General features: G+C 34.1%; 1 protein-coding gene across 2 annotated transcripts in view; it reads right to left on the reverse strand.

The window, feature by feature from the left end:
• The window catches only part of LOC110024388 (FAD synthase), a 53227-nt gene extending 39904 nt beyond the window's left edge, over window positions 1-13323 (reverse strand). Inside the window, exons 1-6 of one of the 2 annotated variants that reach the window (XM_020724324.1) lie at window positions 12919-13323; window positions 4641-4686; window positions 4380-4546; window positions 4105-4222; window positions 3655-3737; window positions 3488-3547 (exon numbers count right to left, since the gene is read on the reverse strand). In XM_020724324.1, coding sequence (XP_020579983.1) covers window positions 3488-3547; window positions 3655-3737; window positions 4105-4222; window positions 4380-4546; window positions 4641-4686; window positions 12919-13019 — 575 coding nt within the window. In that variant the 5' untranslated portion in view covers window positions 13020-13323. Of the gene's footprint in view, window positions 1-3487; window positions 3548-3654; window positions 3738-4104; window positions 4223-4379; window positions 4547-4640; window positions 4687-12761; window positions 12840-12918 lie in introns of those variants that run through there. The other variant, XM_020724333.1, reaches the window with a different exon arrangement.
• Between the last annotated feature and the right edge of the window lie 4570 nt (window positions 13324-17893).

Genomic DNA, 17893 nt, shown 5'->3' on the forward strand with positions numbered 1-17893 from the left:
TCTTATTTTTTCACCAACAGAAGCTCAAGATTCAGAGATTATGAACTTGGATCTTACTATAGCCTTTAGAAAAGGAACATGTTCTTGTACTACCAAATATCCCATTTCGAAATACCTATCCTACAAAAAAATCTCACACAAACATCAAACTTTTTTGTCAAAAATTTCAAATTTGTCTGAACCTAGAACAATACAGGAAGCTCTTAGTAATCCAAATTGGAGAATAGCAGTAAAGGAAGAGATTGATGCTCTTTTGAAAAATGAGACCTGGGAAATTGTCACTCTGCCAAGAAACAAGTCTACTGTTGGGTAATCAATTGTAAATGGGTCTTTACTACTAAAGTCAAAGCTGATTGGAGTATCGAAAGATATAAAGCAAGATTAGTAGCGAAAGGATTCACTCCAACTCATGGAATTGACCATCATTAGACATACTATCATGAGACATTCGCTCCGGTAGCCAAGATCAATTCTATTCGGATTTTACTGTCCATAGCAGCAAACCGTAATTGGCCCCTGTATCAGCTCGACGTCAAAAATGTTTTTGTAAACGGTGAATTAGAGGAAAAGGTATTCATGAATCTTCCACCAGGATTTGAGAAGAAGTTTGGAGAAGACAAAGTGTGCAGATTAAAGAAATCCTTGTATGGGCTCAAACAATCTCCTCGCGCCTGGTTTGAGAGGTTTGGAAAGGTGATTACAACATATGGATACACTCAAAATCAAGCTGATCATACTATGTTCTACAAACATTCAGAAACTGGTAAACTCGCTATACTCATTGTCTATGTAGATGATATTATCCTTACAGGAGATGATGCTAGAGAAATTGAGAAATTAAAAGAAAGATTGACCACAGAATTCAAGATTAAAAATCTGGAAGATGTAAAATACTTTCTTGGTATTGAGTTTGTCAGATCTAAGGAGGGGATCTTTATTAATCAGCGAAAGTATGTACTCGACTTACTCAGTGAAACCGGAATGCTTGGGTGCAAAATAGCTGAAACTCTGATTGAATCAAATAAAAGTTACAAGTGACAAATAAAGTAGATGGTGTCAATAAAAAACAATATCAGGGACTGGTGGGAAGACTAATTTACTTGTCACACACTTGTCCTGATATAACATTTGTTGTTAGCATGGTAAGTCAGTTTATACATTCCCCAAATACTCATCACTTGGAGGTTGTCTATCGGATCCTTAGGTATCTGAAAGGAACACCCGGAAGAGGACTATTGTTCAAGAAAAAAGAGCACTTACAGGTAGAAGCATTTACAGATGCAGATTGGGCTGGAAGTGTTACAGATAGAAGATCAACCTCAGGGTACTGCACGTTTTTAGGAGGGAACTTAGTAACCTGGAGGAGCAAGAAGCAAAGTGTCGTGGCAAGAAGCAGCGCTGAAGCTGAATTCAGATCTGTGACTCATGGGATATGTGAAGTTCTATGGATTAAAAGACTTCTCACAGAGTTAAAAATTCATAGTCCACCACCAATAAAGGTGTACTGTGATAATAAGTATGTCATCGCCATCGCCCACAATTCTGTCCTTCATGATAGAACAAAGCACGTAGAGATAGACAAACACTTCATCAAAGAAAAAATTGACAGAGGAGATATCTGCATGGTGTATGTTCCTTCCAACGACCAAGCAGCGGATATTCTAACAAAGGTTATTCACAAAAAACAGTTTGACGGTTTAGTATGCAAGCTGGCTCTGAAAGATATCTTCATGCCAACTTGAGGGGGAGTGTTAAAGGATCAAACTCAAAATTCAAAAATTCAAATTACAATATTTATTGTCTTTCTTTTTCTACAGATATTATTCTCCTTCCTTATTTTTTATCTTGTTTAATTAGTCTTAGAATGTAATAGGAATTTCTTTGAATTTATTTAGTTAGTTTCCTTATCTAAGAAGGAGAGACTCCTATATGTAAATGCACCTTGAATTGAATCATTAAGAAGAAATAAAATTTTCTCTTCAATTTCTGGTTTTATTTTCAACTATCATCTCCATCATCATTTGTACCAGAAAAATAAAAATGGTTGCCGCATAACAGCAATAATATACTAAGAGGATTAACGCAATGATCTAAACAAAACAGAACACTCATTTTGTCACAATCAATGTAAGCATAGGTAGTCCAAGTTTACTTTGCAACACAGATATAAAAAGAAGCCTTAGGATAATATTTTCATCCCTACGGGAAGGAATCTAAGCAAACTAGATCCGCAAATAGGAACAAAATCTCTTAAAAAAACAATTAAAAAAGATACTAATCAGACAAAAATTTTAAGATTTTCATTAAAAACTGTCATCATTGGTCCCAAACTCCAACGAGAAGACTTGGGATCTCAGAACAAGAAATGAATATAAATTTAAAATTCGCTATTGCTAGGACATTGCAAAGAAACAATGTGCTAACTCATTACCTGATTGTGGTGAAAAATAGAAGAGAGTTTGCTTAAAATTCTAATATACCATATTTTTTTTATAAATTTATAACTAACAAATTTATTATCATATATCTAGTTAAACAAAGAGTGAGAAGAGAGGCAAACACTTTCAATGTAAAATTAATAATATGATAAATACCTTTTATTTATTGAAAAAATAATATTTAGATAGATACATTCTAGAACATATATTTATCAAATATATTACATGATTACTAAATATACTTTTACTGAATACCAACATAACAAGTGATAACTTATAAACATAATAACTATAGTAAATACGTTTTATAATATAGCAAAGTTATTATATTGAATGATTGCAAGTGATTTATCATATTTAAATTTGAAATCATTTATGATAAAAATAATGAAATAATTTATATTTTAAAAATAAACTATGTAGTAAACAAATGACTATTAAAGCTACAATATGGAGCCAATTGAAAAGTGATTAGTTTTATTTTCCTCGTTTTTAAATAATGAATACAGAAAAACATCATAAACTATTATTTATTTCATAAATAATGCAAATAAAAAATTTATAAATTGTGAAATTATTCACCTTAATTACTTGATTTCTATTGCATAAGTGACGTTATCTATGTATAAGCTGTTTTTGTTATTTTGTAAATTTACACGGCACATACACTTATTCCTTTTAATGACTTAATGGGATAAAATTTTTGTTGTTTCCATAAATTCTACAGGTTAATAATTTTACAAAACTAGCACCCTACTTTCATGAATTTTCGAAATTCTCACTCAAATAGTAAAATTCACGATAAAATCTAACCCAAAGTTTTCATTTTTATCATGTTCTCAATGGTTGGATTTTACCATGCACAAATGCATCGGTTGGGTGGTTCCAAAAATCACCCAAGGCTAGTTTTGTAAATAACAATGTTTCAAATGCTATGTATGTAATTATCATTTCTTTTAATTCCTTGCTTGCATTGAATCATCATAGAAAATAAGTGCAGGAATAAAAAATGAAGCTAGAACATGGGAGCATACAATAAAACATTTTACCCTTCATCATATAGACTGCAATATGGAACCTTGCAGGCCAGGATGAAAGCCCAAACATCTCTGCAGAGAAGGGGGAAAGAGAGAGAATGTACATCATGTGCTTCAATAGAAAAATACAGAAATAAAACTAAATCAAACAAAAAGACAAATAATAACCAATAAAATACCTGTATGACCAATCAAGGATAGGATTCACCCTCATAAAAGGAGGCCATCCAGTTGAGCTTGGAGAAAACTGCTCTTGGCCGATCTGCATGTGCAGCAAGTTGCATAAACTACAATCCACGCATATGAATAAACCTTAAAAAAATTAGGAAGATTTACCTACATACCACTCAGTTCCTGGGTAGTTACAACACCTAAACTTCAATTTTTACATATGCCACCTTACCTATCCATGCAAAGATGCAACTCACTTTTTAAAAGTCAAATTAGTGGTGTTTTTTATGTGCTTTGAAAGATTTTGGTAGTATAAATGCAAAAAGTAAAGTTTAGGTGTTATATATGTAAATACATGGAAATTGGGTGATATGTATGTAAATGCCCCAAAAAATTATATTTCGTTCTAAGGATTAACATCCTGTTGCAGGCACTACGGTTAAAAAAGAATGACATACAGCATTTGGATCACCAATTCGGGTACCCAGGAATATAGCTTTTGTAGGTTTTTCCTTAAGTAAAGCCTCTAGTCCAGACTTAAAATCAAGGCGAATAATCTCCAATTGTAAATCATATCTGTCAAAAATGGGTGAAACATCAAATATAGGTAAATAAAATGAAGAAAAATAAACAAACAGAGAAAGCAATTTTGTGAACTGAATCACTCAAAGTGAATTCAAAACATTAACTTGACTTAAAACATAGTAAATAAAATGGGAAAGACAATTCCTACAGAGCGGCCGTCTCATAAGTGAATGAATTAATTTCAGGGAAAGCAGAAGTAGTCTCGAAGTATATAGTTCTTATTGGACACTTTAGCACAGAATCCATTTTTCCATTGAAACTACTCATTTCTTCCTGATACAAAAAATATCCAGCACGTAGTAAATGCAGTAAAACCTGCAGATCCCATTCCATGATCAGTAATTCAGTCCATAAAGTTATATCGTATACAGTATATCAGAAATATGACACAATAACAGGAGGCAATTACAGTTGAGTCTTTCCCGCCATTAAAACTGAATGCAACCTGTTGAAACCTGCACAGAGATATTTGTCAATGGTCAAAAGCAAACTTGTTAAATCAACTCTATAAAGATAATCTTATCCAACTTTAAATTAGCAACTAACCAACCGATTAAAAAAGTAGATTGACAAAGATAACAGTAAAGTGATTCTTAAATACTCTCCATTTGAGGAGTTTCAAAGTAGGTAATTGATGGTAGCATACTATGAGAAAATTTTAAGGAATTTATATCTTTAGCTTTCAAAAATAATCTTACTGAAATAATGTGCGGAAAAGGTCTTCATTCTTATTTAAAAGATCAAAAATAGTTTTCCAAGTCATTTTGCAATTATAGCTTTTGAAGTCATTGGTAGCTGTACCAGTAAAGGTGGACAAAAAGTACCCCAGTTTACCCAAAATTAAGGATTATCGCCCCAGTGTTATGAGTGCAGGAAACAGTTTAAAATTGCATGGCCACATTGATGGTTGAGTGAATTTTGTAAGCATACACAATACAGTAAAGTGTGACACGATTTATTGGGAGTACTTAGTAGTTCATTTCCACAATTTAAATAGATATAAATATCTGTAGTGAGTCAACGAAACTTATCTGCAGTTCTTGCAGTTCTCTTAACTACCAATTGTGAAATTTCACGTGAATGGAATCCTTACCCATCATGAAAATGTGTCCTTTTAGTTCCATGTGTGAGTAAAGATATTAAAAAATTACAACTTTCCATTTGTCAAATAAATGCCTAAATTCTTTGTCCGCTAAAAACAACAATTAATATGGATTCACACTGAATTCACTCTTTTCCATGAAAAGAAATTCGCCAACATATTTTGGGAGCATCTCGTTCATTTTTAACTAGCTACGAAATATTAAATTCAAATTTGATAGTGGAAATAAAATTTTAGAAAATTGAGCCCCACCTTACTATGGAAGACGAGGCAATGGCACTGCCTTTTATCTTCCAAAGAGAAGACAAGGTTGCCTTACAAAGACAAGCTTAGAGTTCTACGTCTCTAGGATAAAAAACCAGCTAACAATATAATCATTAATCTATGAATTTGGTAAACTGAGAAAATTTGCTAAAGAAAAAGATATCAAAAAGTAGCCATGGTGTAGTGAAAGTCTAGTTGACGCGGGGCTATGAAGAGGATCAGCTGGTCCTCAAGGGACCCCCCGCTCCCTCCTTCCTCGCCCCTCCTCCCCCTTCCCTCCTCTGATTTTTTTCCCTCCTTTCTTTTTTTTCTTCATTTCCTTCCTTTCTTATTTTTCTTCCTAGCACTTTCCTATCATTTCCTAAAATCTGAAATTTTGATTATATTTTATTCTCCTTTCTTATTTTTGTTACCTAAAATAAATCTAGCTTCTTTTATAAATAGGGAATGATGTGTATTATTAAATTACCTAAAACACATTATACAGAATATTTTGTACACAAAATAGATTGTAAGATTATTATTTAATGAAACGAAAGCAAAGGGAAAAGACATTGAGCCTGTTCAGAATTCAACCTATTTTTCTTAAAACTTTGACATGATATCAAAGCCAAATTTTTGTACTAACCACTGATAGTTGTCGGAGGACCGTCGAGGCTCCCTTCCTGTCGGCCTTCTTGCGGGAAGGGAGGAACTATTTCTTTGCCTTGATTCGCCCATCTAAGGATTTTTGTCCGCTGCGCCAACTTCGTCCGCCTTCGATTCGCCTTCTTCTATCTCTCGCATATGGTTTCGTCTCCCACGTTTGATTCCAGCTGCGATCTACGATTCTGTCCATTTGTTATCTTGTATGTGATTCAAGTCTCATCCGCAATTTGCGATCTTGTTCGCTTCGTCTGCTTTGGATCTCCTTCACTAGCCATTGCTGCTTCTGCGACATCTTCGACTGCTTCTTCCGCTTCAACTTCGTCCGCTTCGACTTTGGCTTCTTCTTTGCACCCAAGGATTGAAGGCTTCGACACTCCTTCATAGACCCATGGTTTCGACATCTCGGCTTTAGCACTTTTGGCGTGAAGATCAGGGAACAAATTGTCCTCGTCGTCGCAGGAAGAATCCATAGCATTTGGATCATATAACAGGACGCGGATCCTACTTGTGGGTTATGATCAGTAGCATTTGGATCAAGAAGCGGATCCTACTTATAGGCTATGATCGATGGCATCTGAATCATATAACTGAATCCTATTTGTGGGCTACGATCGATAGTATTTTAATCAGGACACGGATCCTACTTGTAGGCTATGATCGATAAAATCTGGATGGTGTAACTAGATCCTATTTGTGGGCTATGATCGGTAGCATTTGGATCAGGACGCGAATCCTACTTGTAGGCTATGATCGATAGCATCTGAGTCGTGTAACCGGATCCTATTTATGGGCTATGATCAGTTGCATTTGGATCAGAACACGAATCCTACTTGTAGGCTATGATCGATAGCATCTGGATCGTGTAATTGGATCTTATTTGTGGGCTAAGATCGGCAGCATTTGAATCGTGTAACTGGAAGCAGATCCTTCCTGTGGCTACGATTCGAATTTTTGGACGACAATGATAAATGATTTCTTGTTTTTCTTCGCTCAAATCATGTTATGGTTCAGGAGTTGTTTCTAAGGCTTCGACATTCTCGACTTCGGCACTCACTGCTTGAAGATTTTTTTGTCCTAATAATGTTATCAATTTCTTGTTGGCAAATTGATGCTTCTTGATCAGTCAGCATCAATTTGAGGGGGGGTGTCAATCAGGAAGAATGGAAATCAGACAGCTAAATTTGGATTTTTTTATAATTAGGAGCTTTCTTATTTAAATTATTTTTAATATCTTTATTGTGATTTATTTCCCTTTTAACTGAATATTTAGATTAGAAATATGTATTATTAAGTTACCTAAAATAGATTATACAGAATAAAATAGATTATATACAGAATATTTTGTACCTAAAATGGATTGTAAGATTATTATTTAATGAAATGAAAGCAAAGGGAAAAGGCATCAAGTTTATTCAGAATTCAGCCTATTTTTCTCAAAACTTTGACACTGAGAAGCTACTTCTTGAAAAAGTAACAGCCACCCCAAATGCACCCTAACTCAAAGCTCAAACTAGCAGTCAAAAAATTGGCTCAAACTCAAGCTTGAGTTCTAGTAAAAATCATATATTGAGCTAAAGCCATGCTCATCCATATATTCTTAAGCTCGAGATTGAGCTCAAAATTGTTGGATAAGAACAAGAATTAATGTCAAAAGCTAAAGAAAGACGAAGTCACGATGAGAGCTTGCTAGAGAAGAATTGATAAGATTAGCAACCAACGAAAAAAAAAAGTCGTGATAAGAGATTGTTGGAGAAGAACTATCGAGGCCATCATCGTTTTAAGAAAAGTAAAAGTCGCAACTAAAGCTAGCTACACAACAACAACAAAGCCTTAATCCCACTACGTGGGGCCGACTACATGAATTTTTTTTCTCCATTGCGTCCTATTTAGTGTCATATTTTCATTTAGTTCTAGTAAATTAAGATCATTTTTTATACAATAAGCCCAAGTCTTCCTAGGTCTACCTCTGCCTTTCTTAACACAAGTCGAATCTAAAACATCTACTCTCCTAATCGGATCATCAAATGGTCGACGTTTAATGCGACCAAACCATCTAAGACGACTTTCTCTAATTTTGTCTGTCACATAAGCTACACCAACCCTATCACGGATATATTCATTTCGCATTTTGTCTCTAAGTGTAAAGCCACTCATCCACCTAATTATTCTCATCTCGGCAACACTTAACTTATTATTATGCTTCTCTTTTAAAGGCCAACATTCAGCGCCATAGAGCATTGCAGGTCCCACCACCGTCTTATAAAATTTTCCTTTCAGCTTAAGTGGTACTTTTTTATCACACAAAAGGCCAGAAGCAAAGCACACAACTTGAATTCTACTATTAACATACCCATCTATATCACCATCGTTTTGAGCAACGGGCCCAAGGTATCTAAATCGTTCACGCCTTTTAATAATTTGATCACCCAAAGTCACACTTCTGTCACTAGAGCTACTACTACTAAAATTACATTCCAAGTATTCAGTTTTAGTTCTACTAAATTGTTCACACCTTTTAATAATTTGATCACCCAAAGTCACACTTCTGTCACTAGAGCTAGTTAGATGAGGATAAAAAAAGACCAGCATAATTTGAAGAAAAGAGAAAGACGCGACATTCTTTAAAAAAGAAAACAAGTTTAGTTCTGCATGACACTTGAAACGGCTCAGCCTAAGCATTTATTTAAAACGAGAAATGGGATTTAGGTTTAAACTTAAACCAAGATTTAGACAACTTGCATGTCGACAAGTCGAGCTTCATCAAAAACTTGTCCATTTAATATATGAGCTGTAATTTGAGCTCAAGCTGAGCTTGTGGCTCATTAAGCTCAACTACTAAAATAGTTAACAAGTCAAGCTTAGGCTGGGCCACAAGCTAGCATAGCTCCAACCCAAGATCACTCCAAGATTGCGACTCACATGGTCACACCTAAGGAAGATGAGTATTTGACAAAATAAATATATAATTAAATTAGACTTGAAAATAAAAAGATTCACTATTAGGCGTAAGCTAGTAAGAAAATTTATAACAATTTTATTAGATAAAATATAATCAGTATATTAAATATAATAAATTATTTTTATTATTTATTATTTATTATCTTATTTTTAAATTTTTTATATAATGTATATACAATGAGTTCTAGTTATTATGCTCAAGCTAAATAATATAAAATTCATGAATAAAAATGTGAATTACTAAGCACTCTATTTGTTAATAATTAATATAGCATATCATCATAAAATTTTAATATTAAGCTCGCAGACCAACTATAATTGAATATAAATAATATTTTTAGGAAGCCCAACCAATCTTATATTTATTTTATTAAAATATGTTTATTTATCATATCTTATTAATATAAATATGATATTTATATTAATTAATTCAAATATATATCTTTCTATGTTTTATTTATTTATGTTAACATTTTTTTTAGAATATTGAGTGTCAATGTACAAATTTGTTGAGAACATTACTAATAAATTTAATATTTTTATCAGCAAAACTAGATGCCATATACTATTATTAATAATTCAAAAAATTATCAAAGTTTATGAAAGTAAAATAATTAATTATAATTATAATTATAATTATAAATTTTTCATAATTCATAGCAATCCCACTTCTTAACTATTTTGTAACCCTCGCATTCTCACCTTCCATCATTACCTAAAATCCCAAAACGCATAAGACCTCAATGACACAGAAAACTAAAAAAAAAAAAACACAAGCATCTCACTTGAGGAAGGATCAACAAAACAAGTAATTTAAAAAGAGAAAGTTCATGAAAGAAGTGCGACGCAGAGCAAGAGAGCTCTTAAAGTATATTGATTTTATTGCCCTTAAATTAGGTATAACTAACAAAGTCTCAATTAAAAATTACAATCAAATATCTAGAAATGTTTTTTTTTTTTATTTCTAATATAAAACATTAATTAATTTTCTTCTTTTTATAATAAACTTAAAAGATTCTCATCATCTTATATATATATATATATATATATATATCTATGTGTGTGTGAGAATAAACTTTTGTTGGATAGTTGAGACAATAAATTTAATGCAATCACTTCGTATTTGTCTATTTCAAAAAAACAAATTTGTCAGTACTTATTTATGTTGGAAGATTGCAAGAAAAGTAAATCATTACTTGTTTATTATGTTTTTTAATTGGAGTTAGATAATTAGAAATTTAATATAGAATCATAAAATGACATATTAAAATGGGAAGTCAAATACTATTTGAACGTTTAGTTTACTTATTAGCTTGTTTAAATATTCAAACAATTAATTTAAGAAAACCAAAAATAAACCAAGTTTGTATATAGAAAAACTAATGGGGGGCTTACATACCTACGCAAAATTCATAGATACTTGCATATCTGATACCTAAACTGCAGATTTTACTCATATAACATTGAAATCATTATCATCACCTCAATAACACCACTAAAACTAAGTTTTTTAAAAACTTTCATGCGTAAGTTTTAATGTGATCATGACAGTAAAGTGCCATTTATGAAATAAATTTTGTGATATTAGATATGTAAATATATGAGAATTGAATGCTATGTAAGTAATCTCTCTAAAAGTTAAATAATTACAAACATGTATGTGAAAGCTTAGCTTAAGCCAAACAAGAATAATTTATACTATTTATGTTGGTAGTTTCTCTAAAAGTTAAATAATTACAAACATATATGTGAAAGCTTAGCTTAAGCCAAATAAGAATAATTTATAATATTATCAAGCAAGTCCATCCATCGGCTCGGCTCAATTACAACCACACCACTGTCAAGACTTCAAAAAAACCAACTCTCACCAACCTCTATATAAGAACTTTTAAATCTATTTTTTTCAATTTTTGCGCACATGCATCTTATATTTTCATTTATATCAAGCTGAATTTAGTTGTCAATGACTTCTTTATTAAAAAACAATTCATATAACATAGGCGGACAAATTCAATTTTACAATATTTGTCATTAAATCTCATCTTATCTCATAGTAATACAAAAGCAGTTCAATAATTTCACTATTCAGTCCTAAATCCAAAAGTCGTATCCTTAATTATATCATCATTACTCCACATAAACAGAAAATACTTAAATCTATCAAACATTGCGTCATTTTATCATTTAAAAATGCTACATGATAATTTTTAATATTGCATCACTAAATTGCACATCATATATTGAACGTTCATTCTATTAGTCTTAAACCACTTATCTTATAAGCAATATCTTCATCGTTATAACTGCTCATTGATTTTTGTAGGGGTTTCATTGATTAGATCTATTTAGCCCATGACAAGCATATAATAAAATACATCATTTTGAATATTCAGTGACCATCTTCAAAAGCACAAAGAAACAAACCTAATGTTAATTCTTAATGTAGTTATGTTATGATCAGAAACACAATTACCACTCCAAAACTACTTCTAATTAAAATCAATACCCTGTCATACAAATCTAAACAACTTCAACATACTTCTGACATAACAAATCAACCCTTCCAGTACTTGTCCATATTCTTATTAGTTAAAAAAAAAACTAGATGACAACTAATGATCCATATTTTTGCTCTTTATAACTTCCATTAATAGCCTTAGCAAAAAAATCACAAACATATTAAATCATCCAGTCATAAAACCAAATATTTTTTTTTATAATTTTATAGTTCACTTTCCATTAATCTCTTCCATAATCTCATTATATGACTCAAAATTTATCCCTATAAATAACAAAATCCTACACAGTTGATACTTTGCTTGAACTAGTTCTATTATTTCTTCCCCCCTGCCCAAAGAAATAGTCTAAACAGCTCTTGCAAAACATCACACACCAACCCATTAGAAAATTAACCTATTCAATATTTTGGTTTATATTAATAGTATATGTATATGTTGTAAACTAAATTGCAAAGCAAATACAATCCAGATCAATTGAACAATAATATTTTCTAAAATGAAAACATATTATTTTTACCTCTCCTCCCTCCACCCCTTAATCACCCAGCTATCTTTAACCAATGCAGTCCCTTTAACATTCCACTGAAGATAACAAAATTCAAAAGAAGCAAAGCATGGCAAAGGTAAGTTGATAGAAATTGCTTGATGTTATCAACAACAAATAAAAGGAACATATTCCTAAATAGTCGTCAATAAGGAGAATTAAACATTAAACAAAATGTATTCCGAAGAATGGTTCCTTGCAAAGAAGCTACATATTCCTGAATGGTCGCCAATGTATTCTGAAGATTTGGTCGCCCAGCATGAACCACAGAAAGACGAAGAGTTCCCATTTGGCAATGGGATAAGATTTCAAACGAAAATAATGTTTTAATTAAAAAAAAAAAATCTCATGGTAGATGGTTAAAGCTAACAAGAGAGCAAGCATAAAATTCATTCCTCCAAGAAGCGACCACTTTAAACCAAAGAAAACGATCACATAAATAATCAATCGTACGGCAAAAGGTTTTCTGAAGCTAATCCAAAATATTGAACTCACAAGCACAAAACATCATAATTTCTCAGCCCATCAGTTCAGGAACGCGTAACACCTACATCCAAAAAAACTCATCTGCCTCTACGTACGATCAAAGACGAAAGCCATCAACAGTGAGGAATGGAGTGAGAGAGAGAGAAACGAAGCAACATCAGCTTACTCGTAAAGAGCAAAAGCCCTCCGAATCACGTAGGTCGCGTTCTGGTACTTGGTCTGAAGCCTTTGATCACTACAACTCTTAATAGCCATATGGATTTCCATCTTTAGGGCTGATTCCCAATCTGTACCAAATGAGATTGCTCGAAGAGAGGAAGCGAGATGGTCCCCTTTATGGGAGAAGAACTGGTGGGAGAGAGATACGAAGATACGGAGAGACAGAGAGGAGATGATCAGTGGCGGACTGATTCAATAGCCACGCAGCCACGAGAGTGCGGGAGGAAGATTTATAACGGATCCGACGAATGGGCTCAAGGTGATTTGATACTATCCCGAACCGATCAATGGATGTGGGTTATTTGATTGAATCTATTAAACTCGCATTTAATCGTGAACCACGCCTAAAAGATAAAACGTAGCATGTATATATTTTATAAAACAAACCTCTCTTTCGTGTTGGGCTCCTCCACTATTATATTTATTCATTTTCATCTAATTCTCGCCACTCAGCCCTTTTTGTTTCAGACAATTTTGTCTCACCTGAACGGGAATGATATGTTGGCACGTGTCCACTTTGAGGCCGTTTGATTTAGTGCACAATCCTCTAATATATATATATATATATATACATTCAATGTTTAACATCAAAAAACAAGAGAATTAAAGTACAATATGTGAAGTATAATAGATGGTTAGTTTTAATTAACTGACCAATGATTGATTCCCCTTCACTTCCGTGCCAGTGATTGCTTATAAATAGGATGGGGTGTCTTTTCAAATTTACTTGTTTCTTGTTTCTTGCAATAGTTACTTTTGTGGCATGAGTTATTTTTCCATTCTCTTTTGGTTGCACTACTCGAAAGCTTGTGATGGATAAATTATTTGGATCTCAAACCACCGTTCTGAACAAGGTTTTGCTCGGTGGGTTGTTTGATGAGGAGAAGGATAAAACAAACCGAGAATGAGAGCGCAGGAAGAAAGTTGTAGTGAAGAGGAGGGTCTCGCCATTGTGTCAGGTAGGTTCTTTTGGGACGGTCCAAGAGATTGTCCAAACAATCGTTGCTAGAGCACAACCAATCACCTCAAGCACCCAACAAGTTACTGTTGGTATGTGACCAATCGATGTGGCCCAAGGCCTAACGATTCGGCTTATTATCACAACCTCATGCTTTGTAGAACACCAAATTGCCCCTCAACAACCGTTAGTATTCTCTCATTTTTGTGACTTCATATGCAAGAGTCGACGATATATGAATTGCTAAAGAACATGAGTGTATAAGGTTTTTTTTTTTTTTAAACCAATTACTTTTTTTATGTTTTTGATCTAAGTGTCTCGGGTGTGGCGGATGACGAGATTTAGCTGAGTTTAGGTGAGACTCATGTAGCGTCAACAGGGATTGAAAGGCAAGTGACGGAGAAAGGCGGTCAACCCGCTGAGGGTGGCGTGTTCGACTGTCTTGAAAACCCCTTGCTCCCCTTGGAGGTGCAAGAAGATTAGACTTGAGTGATTTGGGTGGATTGCAAGGAGTTGGCCCACGAATTGGGTGATATTGAGAGTTCATCTGCGTGTGAAATTGATCTCAAGCAAGGCTCAGAGGCTCAAGGATTGTTGAAGCTTGTGACGCAATTGGAAGAGAAGATCATGGTGACGAAGTAGATAACATATTTGCTTAAGTAGAAACTTGCAAATTCGCATGAACAATTTCAAACTCTTCAAGCCCAAGTTGAGTCTCATAGGTCAGATCAGTTTAGGTTGGGGTGAATTATTGTTAAGGATGATGGTTAGGTTGAGGCATGTCTTGACATAGACAGCTTCAGACCTTTATGTTGGTTACTTCATCCCCTGTGTTGATTCAGGGTCAGCGTCGTTGTAATAATAAATTTTAAGAAATAAAGTGTCTCTTATCCAGCTTTTCAAAATTCTTAAAAATATTTTCCACTTCTATTCTTTGATTTTTTTATGTTTGTTCCTTGTTTTGCCTCCCTTGTCATGGTTAGGATTTGTTATGATCCCATGCAAAGGGTTTTGATGGATACAAATATAAGTTCCTACTGTCTGCTTTCATGGCTCCTATCTTTTTCGATTAAAGCATGGCTAGGACTCATTAACTACTATGTTAAGTGGTATAAAATTCAAATTCATTGATTCTTAATAAAGTCATATTGAATTTGTCATTGTTGTAATTTCTTATAAATTTGGGGACTCATTCTTCCAAATATGAATAGCAATTGAAAAAATGACAATTAGAATTGTTCAAGTAGGATTTCAACGATGGCCAAGTTAGAGGGTCGATGACGGCGGAGAAGACAAGTCAGATGGCTTGGACTCCTCGCCAGTCGACTTCCTAATATCTTATTTGTTGAACTTGAAAAGAGCAAACTTCTTGCACTCTAATTTCAAAGATCAATCTTTTATTGAGCAGGAACGTGCAATGAGCTCATCTGTTTTTCATGTCCCACTTTTGAGAGAGAATCTTTTTTTCTTTGGGCAGTCGTTAGGTATTGGTTAGATGTGAATGCCTATGTACATTTAGCCTCCAAGTGGGACATCCTTCACCGACTGTGGTGAGCGAGCAACTCGAGCGTGCTTGAGCTAAGAAGTGTGACAGTGGCTTTAAGGGGCTCCAGTTTTGGGTATGTATGTCATCCCTTGTTTATCTTGTTTGTTATGGACCTCCTCCTAACCAAAGGTGTTTTCTTTCAGGTTAAAATGACTTGATCACTATATTTATTGGTCCCAAGATGCACACTTCACCAAACTACTCGGAGCGCCCATAGAAATCCTTATGCCTTAAGAGACAAATGAATGAGCTGGTAGATAAAATTATACAAGTGATTTGTATTTATCGACTAAGTTATTATGTATTAATCGACTGACTGTAATATGAACCTCTTACATGTTATCTTGCATGCCTTTATTTCTTACTATCATTATATGTGTTTTGTGTGTCTTTAGGCTACCTGCGATCGAGTTCCCTGTGTCAATTAATTAAGTTCCATGAGTCTAAATCATTCATCATTTAGCAAACTATTTATCCGAGTTTTTTCATTTTTGAGCTAATTTTTGTAAGGCGGTCGAGTGATATGTGACAACTTGAACTCTCACCCATCAAGGTATTGTCCTATTTATCTCAGCGGTCTTACAGTTTTGCTCTATTTGTGTACCTTCTCAGATGGTCAACTATCTAGAAATGCTTTGGAACGCCCACATATAACTTTTGAGCTTATAATGAAATTCCACCATTCTACCAAATAGCAACTAAATGTTTAAGCATGTGGCTTTAATATCCTTGAGGGGTTTCACATTCTCCTCCATTTAAGCACCTAACAAACTCATCATTGCTCTGTACCCATAATCATTCACTAAAAATATAAGATTATAGAGGTGGCCCGTACATACTCAAGAGGTGGCTTCCACCATACAACACTTTTTCCCACCTTTGGTTCAAGTGGTGGCTCCCATGGCGTAGCATTTTAGTATGTATGTCACCTAGTTCCCATCCTCTGGATAGTGTAATGCTCCGATGTCATTTGTGATAGATCATGCAAGGCATTGCTCACTTGGTTTAATGGTCTTACGGTTTTACCCTATTTATGTAAATTATCAGGAGGTCAACCATCTCAAGAATGCGCCAGGATCATCATACTTTCGAGTTTTTAATGAAATTTCATCGTTACACCAAAAGGTGCTTTGATATTTAAGAGTTTGATTTCAATCTAGTTAAGGGGTTTTAGAACATTATTAAAAGACATTTTTTTGGCTGCTCGACGTTAAGTTTAAATTAAGATTTCAGAAGAAAATTTTATGCATTCGTTTGATTAGTAATAAAAATAAGTTTGTCTTTATTGAACAAAATTATAACCAGTACATTGCTTTTTAAAGGTAAAACAAATTATATCGTCTATGCTCCATGTGTAAGACACTTCCTTCCAGTTATATGTTCATAGTTTGTGGGCTTTCTGGGCGACCCGCTTGCTCTTAATGCTTGGCCTCACATGGCTATGTTGAAATTTTTCAATATGAGATCTCCTTCACTGAAAATTTTATCTCATACATGTTTGTTGAAATGTCAGGCAGTTCTTCTCTTGATCACATCTTGCCTGAAAGCAGATTCAACTCGCTTTTCCTCTATCACATCAAGAGCGGGCTTCAGTCCTTCATAATTGACCTTTTTCCATTCACCCAAGCTTTCTCAAATAAACGCTGAAGAGAAGACTACCATATAGTTGTGGTGGTTGTATTCCATAGGCAATACTGCTTTGACTCTATGTGAAAGCATGAACAAAGTTTGATCGGTCCCTATTGACGTTGCGGTTTGGATTGCCCAAAGGATAGATGGGAGATGGCCAGCTCAACGTTCCTTCGTGCCTCGTCCTTTTTTCCCGAGTAAAGTTATTGATCGCTTCAACCTGTTCATTTATCCACGGGTGGTGGACGAAGGTGAATTTAAGACTGGTTCCTTAGTTTTGTCAAAATTCCTTAACCCCTAGGTCAAAGAATTGTGTTTCAGTGTTAATAATGACGATAAGAGGCAAGCCATATGTGCAAATGAGGCTAGTCCAGATGAATTTTTGAATGTCGTTAACCGTAATTCGAGTGTGTGTCTTAGTCTTGATCCATTTGGAGAAGCAATTGATTGCTACTAACATGTATTTTTGTTACCCCTTTGAAGGTGGGAAGGGTTGGATGATAACTAGACCCCAAATGACAAACAAGCACATGCTCACTATGGGTTATAATTGGTATGATGACTGGTATTGCAATTGTGCAAATTTCTGGCATTGCTCACATCTCCTTGAAAATTCTTTGGTGCCTTTTTTGAGAGACGGTCAGATCCTTATTTGTGTATTCGGTGGGACAATTTTCTTCCTCTGAAATAGCTTCAAGTCCTAGATTTCTCACACGCATCCCATATATAGGAAAAAGGCCAACCTTTTAAAAAGTTTAACGTCCAACATGAGGTTCTTGGCTGCTTTGA

This window comes from Phalaenopsis equestris, unplaced genomic scaffold (assembly GCF_001263595.1).
Source record: "Phalaenopsis equestris unplaced genomic scaffold, ASM126359v1 Scaffold000002, whole genome shotgun sequence".
NCBI lineage: Eukaryota > Viridiplantae > Streptophyta > Magnoliopsida > Asparagales > Orchidaceae > Phalaenopsis > Phalaenopsis equestris.